Below are 17,167 nucleotides of genomic sequence, written 5' to 3'. Positions count from 1 at the left end.
AACTCCAAGAATCAGCCTGTGTCCCCCTTCTCAGTGTTGATATGGGAAAGTGGGCGGCACACACAGCTTCGCCCCCCGTCCCCGTCCCTGTCCCCATCCCCGTCCCCGTCCCCGTCCCCGTGGGTTCTAGGAATCGAATGCAAGGCCTTGGACTTTCATAGAAAGCACTTTACCACCTGAGCTGTCTGAGCTATCCAAGGGGTCAAGAGCCAGTTCTTCATTAACTGCAAAGCGCAGCTCAAGTAGTACCTTATTCTTCATTTTCAAATTCATTTTGCTTTGTTGAGATAGGGTCTGATGTAGCCTAGGATGGCCTCAAACAGCATTAGATGAGTCCGCCTTGTTGGAGTATGTATGATGTGTCTTTCTAACCTTGCTTTTTCTTTTAAGATGAATTCTGTAAGATACTCTGTGGTGGTGAGGGGGCCTTTGGCTCTGACAGTTGTCCCTGGCTCTGCTTAGTGCTGTGCTTCCCATCTGAGTGGATGATGGTTGAGCACCCATGTAGTCCAAGGTGGCCAAGACAAATGACAGTTGTTATGGTCCAGCTGGTGGAAAGGTTGTTTTTTCCATCTGGAACATGTCTTTAGACATTTGAGGTTAAAGTACTTACTGCCCTGAGCACTGGTGGTGCTCACCTTTATTCCCAGCACCCAGGAGGCAGAGGCAGATGATCTCTGAGTTTGAGGCCAGCTTGGTCTACAGAGCAAGTTCTAGGACAGCCAGAGCTGTTACACAAAGAAATCCTGTCTTGAAAAAACAGAAAAGAGCCAGGCGGTGGTAGCACACGCTTTTAATCCCAGCTCTCGGGAGGGGAGGCAGAGCTAGGCAGATCTCTGTGAGTTCGAGGCCAGCCTGGTCTACAGAGTGAGTTCCAGGACAGGCACCAAAACTACACAGAGAAACCCTGTCTCGAAAAAACAAAAACAAAACCCTATCTATTCTACAGTATAGAAAGTGAAGATGAGTATGATGCTTGCTCTGTTGTGGGGTTTGTGGGCAATGTGCACACCCATGCAGTGCAAATGGATGACACCCACTGTCTAGCCTGGCATGGGGCTGAGGCAACCGTAAGATGTTTGCCAGGATGTGTCATTCCATTTGATTTTCTTTTTAATATCAAATGTGTTTTCAGTGTCCCCATATCCCATGCATGGGCCGTGCATTCTTGTTCTGGAGGGTTCTGTGGCAACCTCACGCATGAGGAAGAAGTAAAGAGGCACTTGCTTCTTCACACGAGGCGCTAGTGTGGAAAGCAGTGCAAGTGTGACTGGGTTTGCACAGCCCCAGATGGCTGTTCCCCAGTCCTCACGCTCAGACGCGGTGACGAGGACATGCCTGTACCCAGATCAGCAGGGCCACGCTCAGACGCCGGTGACAAGGATGTGCCTGTACCCAGATCAGCAGGGCGCTGTAGCCTTCCACACAAAGATTCTTGGGAACTTGAGGAGATGTTTTGGGTTCAGTAAACCATCTCAGGTTTTACTGGGGGTAAGAACAGGGATTCATAAGAAAGCATGGGCTTCACTTTTGACTGAAGCATTGGGTGTTTGGCCTTCATGTATGCCTGTGTCGATGTATGACTGGTGCCCTCAGAGTCCAGAAGAGGGCATTGGATCCCCTAGAACTGGAGTTAGAGATGACTGTGAGTGCTGGGATTTGAACCTGGGTCCTCTATAAGAGCAGCCAGTGCTTTTAACCACTGAGCCATCACCTCTCCAGCTTCCAACGTGTGTTCTTATTTCTCAAATGTTATGTGTTCAGGCTTTTAAAAAGGTTGTTGTCTTTGGTATCTGAGGCAAAATGTGCTAAGCACGGTGTTGATGGATAAGAATTGTCATCTCCACCATGTGTCGGTGTGCTCAGCAAGGGATGTTGGCACGTGCAGACTGTGTGCAGCTGCCAGCAGAGAGGCCCACAAGCCATGTGTGTTAATGGGTTTGTGCCTCCCAGCTCCTTGGTGACGCCGCTGACAGCTGATACTTGCAGGACTCCAGGGAGTGAGGTCATCTGCAGGGCCCGTCTCTGAAGGGTCCCTCACTTGTTTGGTGCTTCTGTCTGAAGAACTAAGGAGAGCAGCCACCAGGGCTTAGGGGTGTCTTACAGTAAGAGTCACAAGGCTCTGGTGTTAGAACAAGAACCCAGTAACTGGCGATGGGGGAAGCTTTGTCCATGGACAAATATGTAGAGTTTATCTTTTTATTATTGATATATGTTACCGTAGTGTTAAAAACATCTTCAGCCTGAGTCCCCTACTTTTAATTGTAAAAGAAATTAAAATGTTTTTGTGGGCCCCTCAAATCTTAGGGGCCTCGGACAGTGTCCTAGTGGGCTGCTTTGTAAGGTGACTGAACCTTAACTCGTTGTGTTCAGTCCTAGACAGTAGAGGATTTTGCTTCTTTCTTAGTCCTTACCTGTGTTCTGGGTAATTGAAATTGTTTAGCAAGTTGCCTCTTCAGAGGTGAGATGTTATTACGGGACACACTGAATCATGTTCTGTGGTTAAATGTGGACAGAGTATGGGGGAAGGGAGGTTCTGAAATACGAACATGGCACAGATGCCCACTGGTATAAAACTCCCAACAGCTTATGCAAAAAGAGAGTTCCCTGGGGTGAAAACCACAGAGGTGGAAATAAAGTTAGGACAGTGATGCATTCAGAACAGGAGTTAATTTACAGGTATCAATCTGAAAACTGAGCTAGGCGCACCAGGGGCTGGACCGGCTAAACAGCCTGGGCAGAGGTGTCCACATAAGCCATTCCTCTTGGCGTTAAGAACAGTGTGGCACGATCAGTACAACTCTATTTTCTTAAGTTATTTAACCTTTTCTCCTAAGAGTTCAGAGGTCATTTCTAGCAGATGTCTATCCCAAACTTGTAATTAGTAGGACAGCTATTGTAGACATTGGTTTAAAATTGCACATGGTGCCAGGTGTGGTGGTACACGCCTTTAATCCCAGCACTGGGGAGGCAGAGGCCAGAGGAGCTCTGAGTTTAAGGCCAGCCTGGTCTACAAAGCGAGTTCAAGTACTACACAGAGAAACCCTGACTCAAAATAAACAAACGAACAAATAAACAAATAAATAAACAAATAGGATTGAATGGGATGGCACTCCTGGCTACTGTGTATGAGGCCCCGGGTTCAATTCCCAGCATCACAAAAACAAGCAGCCAATGATGGACCGGTAAGGTTAATGGAAAGTCAGCGGGCATGAACTCCAGGTTCATCCCCTTTCTGGAGCTAAGACCAAGACACATCACCTCCCCTCAGGTTCCTTAGCTACCAGATGAGGAAGGGAGTGAGAGGACAGGGAGAAGAAAGCCTCCTTAGGTGCTGCTCCACGTGTACAGTCACGTGATCCCGGGTCTTTCTCGTGGATTGCTGCAACAGGTTCTTTAATATCACAAAGTTGTCTGCTTTTGTCCAGGCTCTGGTTCCTACCCCAGCAGCCGTGAGAGCCTTCCCTTGTCCTCTGCTCTGCCTACAGCACCAGGCTGGCTACAGAGGACTAGGCAAAGAATTCGCTCCAGGGGAATGTCTAATGGAGAATTTAAGTGTGGCTGTCTGCTTAGTTAGAGCATGATTTATTTGAAACATCCTTCCTTTGGTATTCAACTTCAGCATTCAACTGAAGGAGGAAAGGGAGGAGAAGTAAAAAGAGAAGAGGAGGCCACTGCAGGGCCAGACGCTTGAGCCATGATCCGAAATACAGGCTGGACATGGAGAGGGCCAAGAGGCCATCACTGCTGCTGCCCGCCCAGATTGTGTGTGTGTGTGTGTGTGTGTGTGTGTGTGTGTGTGTGTGTGTGTGTGTGTGTGTGGTTTGTGTGCAGTGTTCCCACCTGTGGGAAAACTCTCTGTCACCGAGCCACACTCGGCCCAGCTTCTGCCTGGTTTTCACTTGGTTTACGGCAAACCAAGAACTGAAGGAGGCAATAATACTTCTTATCTCACTAACTTGGGTTCGTAGCTTCCCATAAATCTCTCTCCTTTGCTAGAGAAGCTGATAGTATACAGTCAACAGCTAAGCGATTCGTCAGCTAAAAAAATGTTCTGACAGCTTTTGGCATCAACCTAAATTGTAAATAAAGCACACTCACCACCCATTCTGGAATATTTTCATTAAAACTTAGTGTGCCATAGCATTCAACACTTAGGGCTCGAGGCCATCGATGTCCTAAAATGATGGTTTCCTGTTAAACATTTGGGGTAATGTACGTTTTTCTAGGGCGAAAAGAGAGACCCTAACAGCAGAGCGGTCTGCTGCCCTTGAAGCCTGAACTGGGTCATCGTCATTCATTCCTTCAACATATATTTATTAACTGTCCTCTGCACACGGACGGCCCTGTGGTATCCCTGGGTAGTTGAGTAAAACCAAACACACTTCAGCTCTCCCTCACAAAAGACCCATGAGACACACAATAACAAGCAAATACAGAGAACGAGTCAGTAGATCGTGTATAAAAGGTGATTTGACCGTGAGACAACAGAGCAGACTAAGGGAGAGGAAGCAGGGCGGGTGTGCGGCTTGAGAAGCCGCTGTGGAAAAGTGGGCATTCAAGCAAGCCCTTGACGGAGGGGAAGCACCATGCTGCCAGGGAAGGGACTGTAAGTGTGTGTGTGTGTGTGTGTGTGTGTGTGTGTGTGTGTGTGTGTCGCGCGCGCGCGCCAGGCAGCTGGGTCCAAGTTTGTCAGCGACTGGGCAGGTGAGGAAGTGTCAGATCTCTACATCAGTGTAGGTTGGGAAGCAATGGGGTCAGGAAGAACTGTTCTTGAGATATATGTGTGTGTGTGTGTGTGTGTGTGTGTGTGTGTGTGTGTGTGTGTGTGTGTGTATACATGTATATATATACATGTACATGTATGTGTGTATGTATATGTGTATACATGTATATATGTATATATATACATACATATATATACATACCCTTCCCAAGAAAGAACCCAGGAAGGTGAAAGGTGAGATCACTGCTGGCTTCTGTCCTGCCTCTCACAGGCCCCTCAGACCCCACTACAGCGATGCCTCCCAAAAGGGTTGTGGCCCTGAGCCTTCTGCCTCCCTGGGCCTCGCTGTCACCCCAAGTAGGCTGAACACTGGGACCCCGTCATCCCTCTGCAAGCAAGCCTGGTGCCTGGGCGTATGCGTGTCCCATGTCACTGCGAGGGCCTCGGTGTTGGGAAAAGAACCTTGGGTCCTGCTGCTCACTCACCTGACCTGGCAGGAACCCCAGCCTTCTAGGACCCCTTCAGAACCATGCCTGCACACTCCTGCTTCCTCTTCTTCTTGCTGGTGTGATGGTGATGGTGGAGAGCCCCTCCCCAGCATCCTTTGCCTCATGCTCTGTCTCACAAGTAGGTAAGATTTTTCTAACCCCGTTTTAACGGTTGAGGAGGTGCTGAGATAATCTACCCCCAACATCTGTCACACAGCTGCAAATGATGATGCTAGTCCCTTTTCTAGGCACAGGCTACCCAGCCTTCAGGAGAACTCCCTTGCTCCCCCCTTTACCTCTCAGGCTGGCATCAAAAGCACCCCCATTATGTGTAAGTAAACCTTCTCCTTGGGTGGAGGTTTACTCAGAACTGGCATGGTATCCATGTGGCTGCCATGTTCCAGACCACAAGAGGAGGGCATCCTGCAGACACTTACCAAGGTCCCTTCTCTCCATCACAGTCCTTTTCCCCTAAGGCCCTTCTCTGGTTTCCCCTGGTTTCTGTGTTAGTTCTTCTTCCTTCCTTTAGCATTCCCAGTCTTCCGTCCATTGGCTGCCCTCGTCTCTCCAGAGAGACTTGGTACTGTGGCTCCCACCTCCGACATGGGGTTTGGTAGCATTAGAGGTCTATCCTGCTCCTCCAGGGCCTTGTCAGTGCCCCCACATCGCTGGCCTGGCAGCCCTATGCTGCTGCTCCAGGTTACCCCACTCCGAGACACTCCCCGCTCCTCCAAGGCTCCATAGCCATTGCCACAGAATGTTCTTTGGTATGTGACTTGGTAGTGGCCCCTTTGTGCTGACCATCCAGTTTCCCAGCTAAGCTGCAATCGCTTTGGAGGTGCAAACTAAATTTCGTCTTTCACATACCTAAAAAGAATAAATTCTTGTTAATGTTCCAATCAGTGAATGTTAATTTCATCTTTTTCTCACCGGGTTTACAAATTCCTAGTAGTCTGACATTTCTTTTTCACTCTTTTACAAAAACATCAGATTGTGATCATCAGAAATAGAGGTTAAGGCCCATCACACATGGCAGATCTGAACCTCGCTTTTAAACTCACTTCTTAATCCATCCCAGGGTTTCCGATTGTTCCGGGTTAATTCTTCTTCCCGAGGGTGTGTTGTATTTGCTGCACTGAATGGTAAGAAAGAACAGCCTTTCTTTCCCGCATAACTGACTTCACTTTTGTTGGTGGGTTGCGGCCAGCCCTTCCATTTCACTGCGGTTATTATATTGGTGGCATTTTTTTATTTAGGAAAAGAAAAAAAAGCTTTATTCCACATGAACTTTTGTTACAAATCAGTTGATTGGGGCCAATCAATGGCAGATCTCTGAAAGGGTGTGGATTATCTGGTTAGCCCTTTGTGTGGCAAAAGGCTTAGATGTTGCTTGGCGCTTGGCTCTTTCTTCGGCCTGTAAAGAAGTGGGTTTTGAAGGATCAACACCTGACTGAGTCCTGCCTTTTTCATGGTAATGTTTTCACCTGAGTTGCTCCTTATAGTACTAAGACTTGGTTAACTAATACTTATTTAACCTTGGAACAATGTTCATCGTAATCCGATTGGCAGATAGTCATTTTATTTAGGCCTTTTCTGTGTCTCGTCAGGACCAGCAAATCTCAGTAGAGGATGCTGGGAGCGACTCCCTGCCCCCAAATAGGTCACCACTGCTTTGTGTCCCCCTTCCATGGGACATGTTTGGGCACCGTGGGCTTTAAACCCGTAGCCACATATTAGCAAGATAGATTTCCCCTTTGGACAGAACCCGCCTCTTCTAAAGCCCCACTCCTATGACTGCGGTGGCCCCTGTCCTTCAGATGAGACCCAGTGTGGTTCTTACATTAGTGCGTCTGCAACTGTTTTTCCACGAGAACACTTCCAGATGAACATTACCACTAATTAATACACAAAACGATCCAGCACAATTTAATTATTTGGTAATGTTTTTCAGTGTTTTCTTAAAGATGATGCTTTACAAGTCAAGGCCTGAGCTTGCCTGGGTCGTGACCTCTCCACAGTGTTTGCAGTCTTGTTAAACAAGAAGAGAGGCGAAACATAAATTAGCGTCTCCATTATAAGTTACCCCACACTTCCTGATCTTTCAGCACCTGGAAGCCATCGGAGTGGCTGTAGAGAAAGTTGCTCGAGGAAGATGGCGGTGATTAGAAAGTCCAGCTTTCTTTTTTTTCTTAAGGAATTTTTTTATTCATTTTACATACCAATCACAGATCCCCCTCTCCTCCCTCATCCCGTTCCCCCCAGCCTCCCCCTCAACCCACCCCCATTCCCTCCTCCAACAAGGCAAGGCCTCCCACGGGGAGTCATCTGAGCCTGGTACATTCAGTAGAGGCAGGTCCAAGCCCTGCCCCCTCCTCCCCCCCCTCCCCCGCATCAAGGCTATGTGAGGTGTCCCACCATAGGTAGTGGGCTCCAAAAAGCCAGCTCATGCATTGGAGATGGGTCCTGATCCTACTGCCAGGGGCCCTTAAGCAGATCAAGCTACACAACTGTCTCCCTTGTGCCGGGGGCCTAGTCCAGTCCCATGGAAACTCCACAGCTGCTGGTCTAAAGTTCACGAGTTCCCACTAGTTTGGTTCAGTTGTCTCTGTAGGTTTCCCCATCATGATCTTGATGCCCCTTGCTCATAGAATCCCTCTTATCTCTCTTCGACTGCACTCCCGGAGCTTGGCCTGGTGCTTGGCTGTGGATCTCTGCATCTGCTTCCATCAGTTACTGGATGAAGGCTCTATGATGACAGTTAGGGTACTCAATGATGTGATTACTGGGGTAAGCCAGTTCAGGCACCCTCTCCACTATTGCTAGTAGTCTAAGCTGGGGTCATCCTTGTGGGTTCCTGGGAACCTCCCCAGCCCCAGGCCTCTCCCCATCCCCATGATGTCTCCCTCCATCATGGTATCTCCCTCATTACTCCTCCACTCTGTCCCTGCTCCAGCTGGACCATTTCATTCCCTCATGTTATCATCCCCCACCCCCCATCCTCCATTGCCCCCCTCGTCCCCATTACGGACACTTTGGAAATCAGTATGGTGGTTTCTCAGAAAATTGGGAGTCAGTCTTCCTCAAGACCCAGCTATACCACTCTTGGGCATATATCCAAGGAATGATCAATCATACCACAAGGCCACTTGCTCAACTATGTTCATAGCAGCATTACCTGTAATAGCCAGAACCTGGAAACAACCTAGATGCCCCTCAACCAAAGAATGGATAAAGAAAAGGTGGCACATATGCACAGTGGAGTACTACTCAGCAGTTTAAAAAGCAAGACATCATGACATTTGCAGGTAAATGGATGGAACTAGAACATATCATCCTGAGTGAGTAACCCAGACTCAGAAAGACAAACATAGTATGTATTCACTCATAAGTGGACACTAGATGTAAGCAAAGGATAATCAGACTACAGCCCACAGCTCCAGAGAAGCCAGCTAACAAGAAGGACCCTAAGAGGGACACATGGATCACCCTGGGAAGGGGAAATAGAAGAGCTCTCCATTAAAGTCCAGCTTTCTGTAGTGAGCAAGAGGCGTCTACAGAGCCTCTCTTTTAGGGAGACCAATGTTTTCCTCTGTGAGAGGAGAGAGATGAGGTAGCTGGGCAGAGGATGCTGGGAACCTAAGGGGAGAAAAGCAGCTGATTTCCTTAGTTAGTGTGAGCCAGAAGGCCAAGACAGGAGCATCACTGAGCTCAGGAGTTGAAGGCCAGCCTGGGCACATAGCCAGATACTGTCAACAACAGTCACAATTGTAATGAGACCGTTCCAGCTTTTTTCTGTTAGCTTTGAGGGACCTTCCAAAGTTAGCATTAGAATTTATTGTTAATGTATTTTTTTTTTTTAGTGTAGAAGCCTTTTTTGTTATAGTTGAAATACATATAACTGTGTTCATGAGTGTGATTACCCCCGCACCCAGCTTTTGTTATTTTTTCTGCCTTTGGACCTCTGCTCCGTCTGACTTAGTGTCTTTCCCGCCCCTCTTCAGCTCACCCATTGTAGACTTGGCCTGCGGACTCCTTCCCGCAGAGAGCACAGCTTCTTCTGCCAGGTTTCTGCCTGCCGTAGGATATGCCTCCTTTCCACGTGGCATCGTGTGGGGGGTTCATTGGTGTTTTTAATCTTTCTACCTCTCCATACAAGGTCACTCCACAGTCATTCAGGAACTTGGCAAATGTCTGTTGATGAGCATTTGATTTTTTTGGTTGATAGGCTTTTTTCTAGTTGATTTATTGAACAGTAATAATGATTAGTTTTTAATTTGTATATATCATAAATAAATTTCTACCATGGAATCTTTATACAGTCATCTGTTGAACCAAGGAGTTAATATTGTCAGGAGGGTTTCTGCGTGCGTGCGTGCGTGCGTGCGTGCGTGCGTGCATGCATGCATGTGTGCGTGGTGTGTTTATGTGTGTACACATACACATGCTAGGACTTGAACTGGTCTCTATGCATGTAGACAAGTACTCTACCAGTGAGCTGCAGCTCTGCCGCCCCACTTTGTTTTTAGGGACTTCGTGATGGTGCATCGTTATTCTTGGCATATAGTGGACAAAAGCAGCGAGTGAGATTGAGAAAATCTGTCTGGCTTTGTTGACAGTTCGTGGTCTAGTGTATACAAAGCCCAAGCTGAAGTTTTTGGAGGTTTGGGGGGTAGGCAGAGGGGATTGTTTTATTTTGGAGACAGGGTCTCACTATGCAGCCCTGGCTAGCCTGGAACTCACTATCTAGACCAAGCTGGCAGAGGTAGGCAGATCTCTGTGAGTTAGGAGCCAGCTAGTCCACATATTGAGTTCCAGGCTAGCCATAGTGAGACCCCATCTAAAGAAAAGCCCTATTTCGGATCACACCCGCACCATTCTGACTTGAGGATGGAACTGTACCATACACTTCGGTATCTCTAGCTTTGGTTTGGTGTTCCACAATTTACTGGTCCCTTGTCTGCTGGCGTTAGTGGGAAGGACCTGCTTCATTGTTACTGCTTCTGAGTTGTGGCATCTATGCCTTATTTAGTTTTATTTGGAAAATCCTGGTTTTTTGTGTGTTTTGCCTGCTCATTCACATACACAAATAAATAGATTCCACTCATATCATTCAAGCTTCCTCCAGTCTCCTCGTTAGTCCTTTTCTGTGCCCTGTAACACATCTTTCTCTCGGTAACCAGGGCCGCAAGCTTCTCATCATCGGGACCACCAGCCGCAAAGATGTCCTTCAGGAAATGGAGATGCTTAATGCCTTCAGCACCACGATCCACGTGCCCAACATTGCCACAGGAGAGCAGCTGCTGGAAGCTTTGGAGGTAAAGATGAGTCGCTGTTAGAAACTGTTCATCAGAAAGGAGTTGAGGCCTGAGATAATTAAGGAAGGGTCCTCAGCCATAGCAACGGGCATTCAGTGGCACATCAAGCTGGAATGTGGGGCCCTGGGATGTTATCTTCAATGCTTTTCAGAAGCTAGAGAGGACGGATGCAAAGGAGAGTGGATAAACTTCTCGTTCCTGGGTGTGGACAGCACACAGACTGTGGGGGTCAGTCACTCTCTTCCCAGCAGGTGACACCTCCAGACTGCATGACAGGGCCTCGGATGGGGGCAGTGTAGGGGGTCATCACTGTCTCTTCCCAATGGCTGGCAGCACATTTCTTTACATTTAATAAACCAGAACAAGGATTAAATCCTTTGAAACTACAAAAAAAACTTTACAACTTTATAACGTAGAAATGTTTCCTTAATTTTTAAAGCCTTTAATTTAAACACTGAGTCTTTCATTAAGTGTTGATTAATATTAATGTGCACAAACGACTGGATGAGATCTGTTGGAAAATGTGAGGTAAGTCGTTCGGTGTGGGAGAGTCAGGGAGGCTTCTTAAAGGTCCCATCACTTAAGAGTTGCTGTGTGCTCCCCACAGAGCAGAACTCGGTACGAGAAGTAGTTCTGGGTCACCTGTTTGAGCAGCCTCTTGTAGCTGGGATGGGTAAGAGAAAAAGTCAGTCTACTTTGACACATACAGATTGTTCCTAGGAAGGAAGGCTAACACATTTCACTTGTATTTATCATAGAACATAGCTGTTCTCCCCCAGCAAATATGTCTCTAAGTTTACTGGAGGTCTCTAGAAAAACAGCTTAAGATATGTCTCTTCCAAACAAGGCAATCTCAGCACCAGGGAGGCTGAGGCAGGAGGATTACCATGAGTTTGAGGAGAGTCTGGGTTATGGAATAAGGCCTTGCCCTTGTATGGTCACGCATGGCTAGGAAGGTCAGTCCATCCCATTCAGGAAGCTCCTCCCACTGGTCACTTAAGGGTGTGTTGGTGTGTGCACTGTAAGTGTCTTTATTATTGTTTATTGCTTTTGTAGCTTTTGGGCAACTTCAAAGATAAGGAACGCACCACGATTGCTCAGCAAGTCAAAGGGAAGAAGGTCTGGATAGGAATCAAGAAGTTACTAATGTTGATTGAGATGTCCCTGCAGGTAAGGCGATTCCTTCTCTGTGTGAGTCACAGGAATGGCGGTGGCACACCAAGAGGACCTTCGATCCTCTCCCAGGGCCAAGGGACACGGTGCCATCCTCAATCTTCAGAAACAAATGAGAACAGCATAGTGTGACTCTTAATTTTAATGTGGAGAGTTACTAGGTCTAAAAATTAGAAAGGACTTCAAAGAGCAATCTAGAGAATAGGAAGGCCATGTCCACAGGTTGTCAGTGAATTGGCGCAGGTCACACTCTCTGCTGTGCTGGTCACACTCTCTGCTGTGCTGGTCACACTCTCTGCTGTGCTGGTCACACTCTCTGCTGTGCTGGTCACACTCTCTGCTGTGGAGCTGGTCACACTCTCCGCTGTGGAGCTGGTCACACTCTCCGCTGTGGAGCTGGTCACACACTCTGCTGTGGAGCTGGTCACACTCTCCGCTGTGGTGCTGGTCACACTCTCCGCTGTGGAGCTGGTCACACTCTGCTGTGGAGCTGGTCACACTCTCTCCGCTGTGGAGCTCTACATCACAGTCAGCAAGTGACTGCAAAAGCCTGGGAGACGTGTCAGGACAGACGCACTGACTTGTACAGGTTAGATGTGACCTGTCTATGTCCCCTTACTGAACTCCTAGAAATTTCTTTCATTTTTTATTTTTGTGTTTGTTTTTTGAGACAGGATTTCTCTGTGGAGCCCCGGCTGTCCTGGAGTGCTCTATGTAGACGGGGCTAGCCTCAAATTCAGAGATCTGCCTGCCTCTGCCTCCCTAGTGCTGGGATCAAAGGTGTGCGCCACCATGCTTAGCTCCCTAGAAGTCCCGTGCAGACTGCTGTACGGTTAGAGCATCCAGGCTGCCATAAACAACTCAGCCCAAGCCTACTGCCCTTACCACATCCTGTCACAGGCAGAGGAGACGACTTTGGAACTTCCTGGTGTCTACTACGACTCCATCCCTTCTTCTGGAACTCCTTGTCTCCATGTGCCTGTACATGTATGTACATCATACATGTGTGCAGAGTGTTCACACTCCTCGGCTGCCACCCACTGTGCACGGCCCCAGGGCCAGCTCAGCACTCCCTCGCACAAATGAATGGGCATGTGAATGAGTGAATGAGTGATCCATCCCCAGACTTGAGCAGATAGATTGGAGTTATTCTAAGCATTGTGCATCACTGGGCAGCCCTGCCCTTCCCAGTGTGAGCAGTGGGGTTTCTCAGATTCACATTTACAGCTGAAGGAAGCTCTAGGGCCAATAAATAAGAAATATGGAGAGAATTATTCTAATTTTCTCTGATAAACTTAATTTAAAATTAAATTTTTGTGGTTTTCAGACACCAAGAGTTTCCCGAGCTTCCAGTGACTGTTTTTAAGTGGATTTATGTCTTTTCCATTATGAGCAGTAAATTAGACCGTAGACTGAACGCTGTGCTCGGGCTTATTCCTGGTGAAGGCGCACATACAGGTGTATTGGCTCTGTCCCTGAGACAAGATAAATCTGTCAGAAAGTCAACACTACCTTCTTTTTTTCAGTTTCAGTACGATCTTTGAAAATAATTGCATAGAAGGAACTATGCGAGGTTTTCTGCCCCCCGCCCCTTTCCTCCTCTTCCTGGGATGCCTGCAGCTCAGCGATCAAGTTAATTCCTCTTATGTGTGTGGGGTAGAAAGTGAGAGTGGGGTGACCGGCCTAATCTTCAGCAACTGACACTTCACAGGCCTGGGGTTTGAACCCCTTCACGTCAAATGGATTCCATGCAGCTGAGTGACTTCTCTTTAGATCTGCCTCAGGAGCTGAGCCCGAGCAGAGAGGCATGTAGTTCAGCAGAATAGAAGTCATGCTCACTCGGCTCGCCATTCCCGATTTTGTTAAAACTTGCTCAGTGTTGAGGATCTGCTCTGACTGGATGTCACCTGAGGGAATAAAGTCATTTATCTAGATTACTTTTTTCCTCCCTTTCTCTTGACTTTTAATTCCATAGCTAGAGGCAAGTCAGTAAGTCGTTCCTCACACATATTAAATATAGTTAATGGGCAAAGACCTGCATGTGCTGACGACAGCCAGCTCCAGCCAGCTCCATTTTTTAGAAAGAACTTTGACAACCGATTCATGTGTAATTCTAGTCCCAAAGAGGAAAAATGGTTCTTTTGTTAGCTGTTCGCACTTTTTCCTAGTTCTTTGTAGTCTGACCCCTTAACTTTGATACATTTGAAACTTCTGTTCAGTGTTTCGCTGGGGACAGAGGGGAGAATTTTTTACAAAGTGGCTGGAGGGGAATTTGATTGCACGTTGCCCGCAGCTGCGCACAGCACACAGCCCAGCATTTGCCAGCTGCTCCTAGAGGGCAGGGAGTTCCTCTTGGGAACAGACTTCTGCCCTACAACATGCTTTCAAAGTGAGGTGTTTCTTACAATAAAAATTCATACTAAGGAATTAGAGATGCTTGTTTGTAATGATCGTTTTCCAGGTCACCTCAAGTCTCAATAAGAATACCATATTTACTAAGAATACCATACTCTTAAGAAAGTGGAGTAAATTGGATACAAAATGACAGCTAAGAGAGGTAATTAATAACAATGACTCAACCGAGCTCCTGGATCAAAACCCACCATCTTGTCTTGGGCCTGTGGCACACTGGCAGCCAGAGGCCAGGTGTCCCAAGGGCCCATCAGCACTTTCTGCCCTCTTAAGTGTGGTGGCATCTCCACCAGTCCCAAAAGGACACTGCAGCTAAGAAAGCCAGGTCACTGAGTATGTGCAAGTCATAGCTGTATTCTGGTCACTCAGTCAGCCTCAATTCGGTTTCTTCAAGTTCTGTCTTCTTCCTTCAGTAAGATGTATGAATTAGATATCATTTCAACTCCCACGAGTCATAGCACCCTGACAGCATCCAAGCATGTCTGGACCCCCATGAGTGACCAGAGTCTCGTTTATGGTGGTGCCTTACCGGTATGCTTTTCCTCCTCACACCAAAATAGCCAAGGGAGCACTTGGCTGAGGTGCCCATGAATGACCAGTGGCTTCTCCATATTGGGAAGTCCCGCTGGCTTCCAAATAACATAAGCTGCTTTTTTTTTTTTTTTTTTTTTTTTTTTTTTGGTTTTTCGAGACAGGGTCTCTCTGTGTAGTTTTGCGCCTTTCCTGGAGCTCACTTGGTAGCCCAGGCTGGCCTCGAACTCACAGCGATCCGCCTGGCTCTGCCTCCCGAGTGCTGGGATTAAAGGCGTGCGCCACCACCGCCCGGCTCATAAGCTGCTTTGTTATGCCTCCAAACATTGGCCAGGGAGCAGGTAACACATCCCTGAGTGCCATTGGAAGCATGTGACCAAGCCTCACCCTGGTGTGAAAAAAGTGTTTTGTTTTGTTTTGTTTTTTTAATGAAAAGTGCCATCAACACGTCTTCTTTGTTTCTTCTGATGATTTTAGATGGATCCTGAGTACCGAGTGAGGAAGTTCTTGGCCCTCTTGAGAGAAGAAGGCGCGTAAGTATACGCCGTGCTCAGGAGCACCCACTGTAGGTAGGTCCCCATCTGTGGGGTCCCAGGGCTTGCCCTGAGCACTGATGCACTGCAGGGCACGAGTCTGGTGGTCTCTTTCCTACATAACCTTGTTCCCATGTATTAGCGTCTTCCTGTGCTGTAGGTCTGAGGGACCAAGCATGGAAGTGGGCTGTTCTGTCTGTCTGCCCTCCTTGTTCTGTCCGTCTGCTCTCCTTGTCCTGCTTCTCAAGGCTTCCTTGTCACAGCGCAGGGAAAACTTGAGGGTACATATTTATTGGAACCTGCTTTTAAAATGCGTGGAGCTGTGACCATTTTCTTTTAGAAAATGCCCATCAAATAGCAAATGCATGTTGGAAAATGTAGAGAAAACAGGAAGCTTTTAGTGATTTCTTGGTGAATTTTTTTTGGAAGAGCTCATGGTTTTGTGTCTGCTTTGGAATTTCTTTTGCAGTAGCCCTCTGGACTTTGATTGAAAACGGACTGTTTACAGCGGTGACCAAGGGAAGTGACCAAGGTAAAGATGGCCTGGGATCGTCACTCGTTGTACTCAAGACACCGGACTAAGTGACACACTCACCACCCTCAACACACTTGCTCTGCATGATTAGTGCAGTGAACTCCCTCGTGCTTTTGAGATACCCTGCTGTTCCCTGGAAGGTGTAAACTTGCTTTAGACCACTGTGCTCACCGCCCATGCTAGCTAAGATGATTCCTGCTTACGTGGGAGGCACGCTGCACCTGTGCACGCTGCTCCCACCACGCCCACCCCTAGAAAACACTTGGCCTACCAGAAGGTAGGCTTCTGCACGTGACCAAGAGCGAAGGTGGAAGTTCCGAGGGATTCACTTAGTGCTCCTCCGTGCTAACAGCTGGCTATCTGGTTAAGAGGTTCTTCCACAGAATGGGTTATTATCTTTGTCTGAAGAAGCAGGCTTTGAATGTCTAAGATGCTGTTCTCAATCATTTTCAGAGATATTTCCAAGTTGCAATCAAGAGAGCTTTCCTAATCGGAAGTCCCATCATTCCTGTGGTGGCTGTGATATGCCCTGAGTATAATTAATTTGTTCTGTGGTAAGAGATATGCTAATCATTACCACTTGGTAGATGCTGTTAAAACCTTATGAAAGATACATATGGAAAGCTGTACATCTCTAAACAGAAAAAAAATATTAAAATAATTTACAAGCCTCTCAGCTCTAATTAGTGTCCAACTGTAAGTGGGTCAGCTCCCTGGGATGACGTCAGAGGCTTCTTAGTACCATCCTCTTCCTTTTCCTCCGCCGAAGGGCTTATAATTTACTCTCCCTGCATCTCAAGTGATCTGTAATGTCTAAAGCACATAAATAAAACACTACTACCCAGCAAAACAGCCACCTCCTAGTCCTCTCTCAGTCCTTGAATATCCATTCCAGTGTGCTCAGTTCTTCCAAAACAGGAGGAACACACCCAGCCCTTTGGAGGGTGATTTGTCTAATCAGTGGGTTAGAAGAAATTTAATTAGGTCGTCATTTGTGGTGATGAGTCTTAGGGAGCATGCCCCTGTCCCCGCTGCTGCTAAAAACACAAGACAGTGATCCGCAGTCATCCAGGAGGCTGGATGCCACAGGGGCACCTGGCTATGACTCTGACACTGTCCCCCAGTAGAAGGCAAATCATCTCCTAATCTTGCTGTCTGTATACTTCGTTTTGGGTTTTCATCCCTGGCTTATTTTGTGGCTTTAGAAGAGTGGATTGTGTTGTGAAACTGTGATGCCTGTGGCCAGTACCGTGGTCCCCGTCCATCACCATGGTCCCTGTTGTCTGTGGTCCTGCCTTTCTCCTCCCAACAAAGCCGTGTATGGATTAACTTATGTTTCTTGTTCAATGAAGTTAATGTCTTGTGTTTTTGTCCAAAATTATATTGAAAAAGATAAATATTATATTGTGTAATGCAAATTGAAGGAATGCAATAAAGAGTAAATATACTTGAAA

At 47.3% G+C, this 17,167-nt stretch overlaps 1 protein-coding gene across 2 annotated transcripts in view; it reads left to right on the top strand.

Annotated features, from left to right (window-relative positions):
• The window catches only part of Nsf (N-ethylmaleimide sensitive factor, vesicle fusing ATPase), a 148,260-nt gene extending 131,093 nt beyond the window's left edge, over window positions 1–17,167 (top strand). Inside the window, exons 18-22 of one of the 2 annotated variants that reach the window (XM_076543501.1) lie at window positions 10,395–10,529; window positions 11,586–11,699; window positions 15,123–15,178; window positions 15,648–15,710; window positions 16,167–17,167. In XM_076543501.1, the coding sequence (XP_076399616.1) occupies window positions 10,395–10,529; window positions 11,586–11,699; window positions 15,123–15,178; window positions 15,648–15,669 (327 nt within the window). In that variant the 3' untranslated portion in view covers window positions 15,670–15,710; window positions 16,167–17,167. Of the gene's footprint in view, window positions 1–10,394; window positions 10,530–11,585; window positions 11,700–15,122; window positions 15,179–15,647 lie in introns of both variants that reach the window. The other variant, XM_076543500.1, reaches the window with a different exon arrangement.

Source organism: Peromyscus maniculatus, chromosome 8 (genome assembly GCF_049852395.1).
Source record: "Peromyscus maniculatus bairdii isolate BWxNUB_F1_BW_parent chromosome 8, HU_Pman_BW_mat_3.1, whole genome shotgun sequence".
Taxonomy (NCBI): domain Eukaryota; kingdom Metazoa; phylum Chordata; class Mammalia; order Rodentia; family Cricetidae; genus Peromyscus; species Peromyscus maniculatus.
Note: the sequence above shows the minus strand (reverse complement) of the source record. Positions and strands in the feature narration are given on the sequence as shown.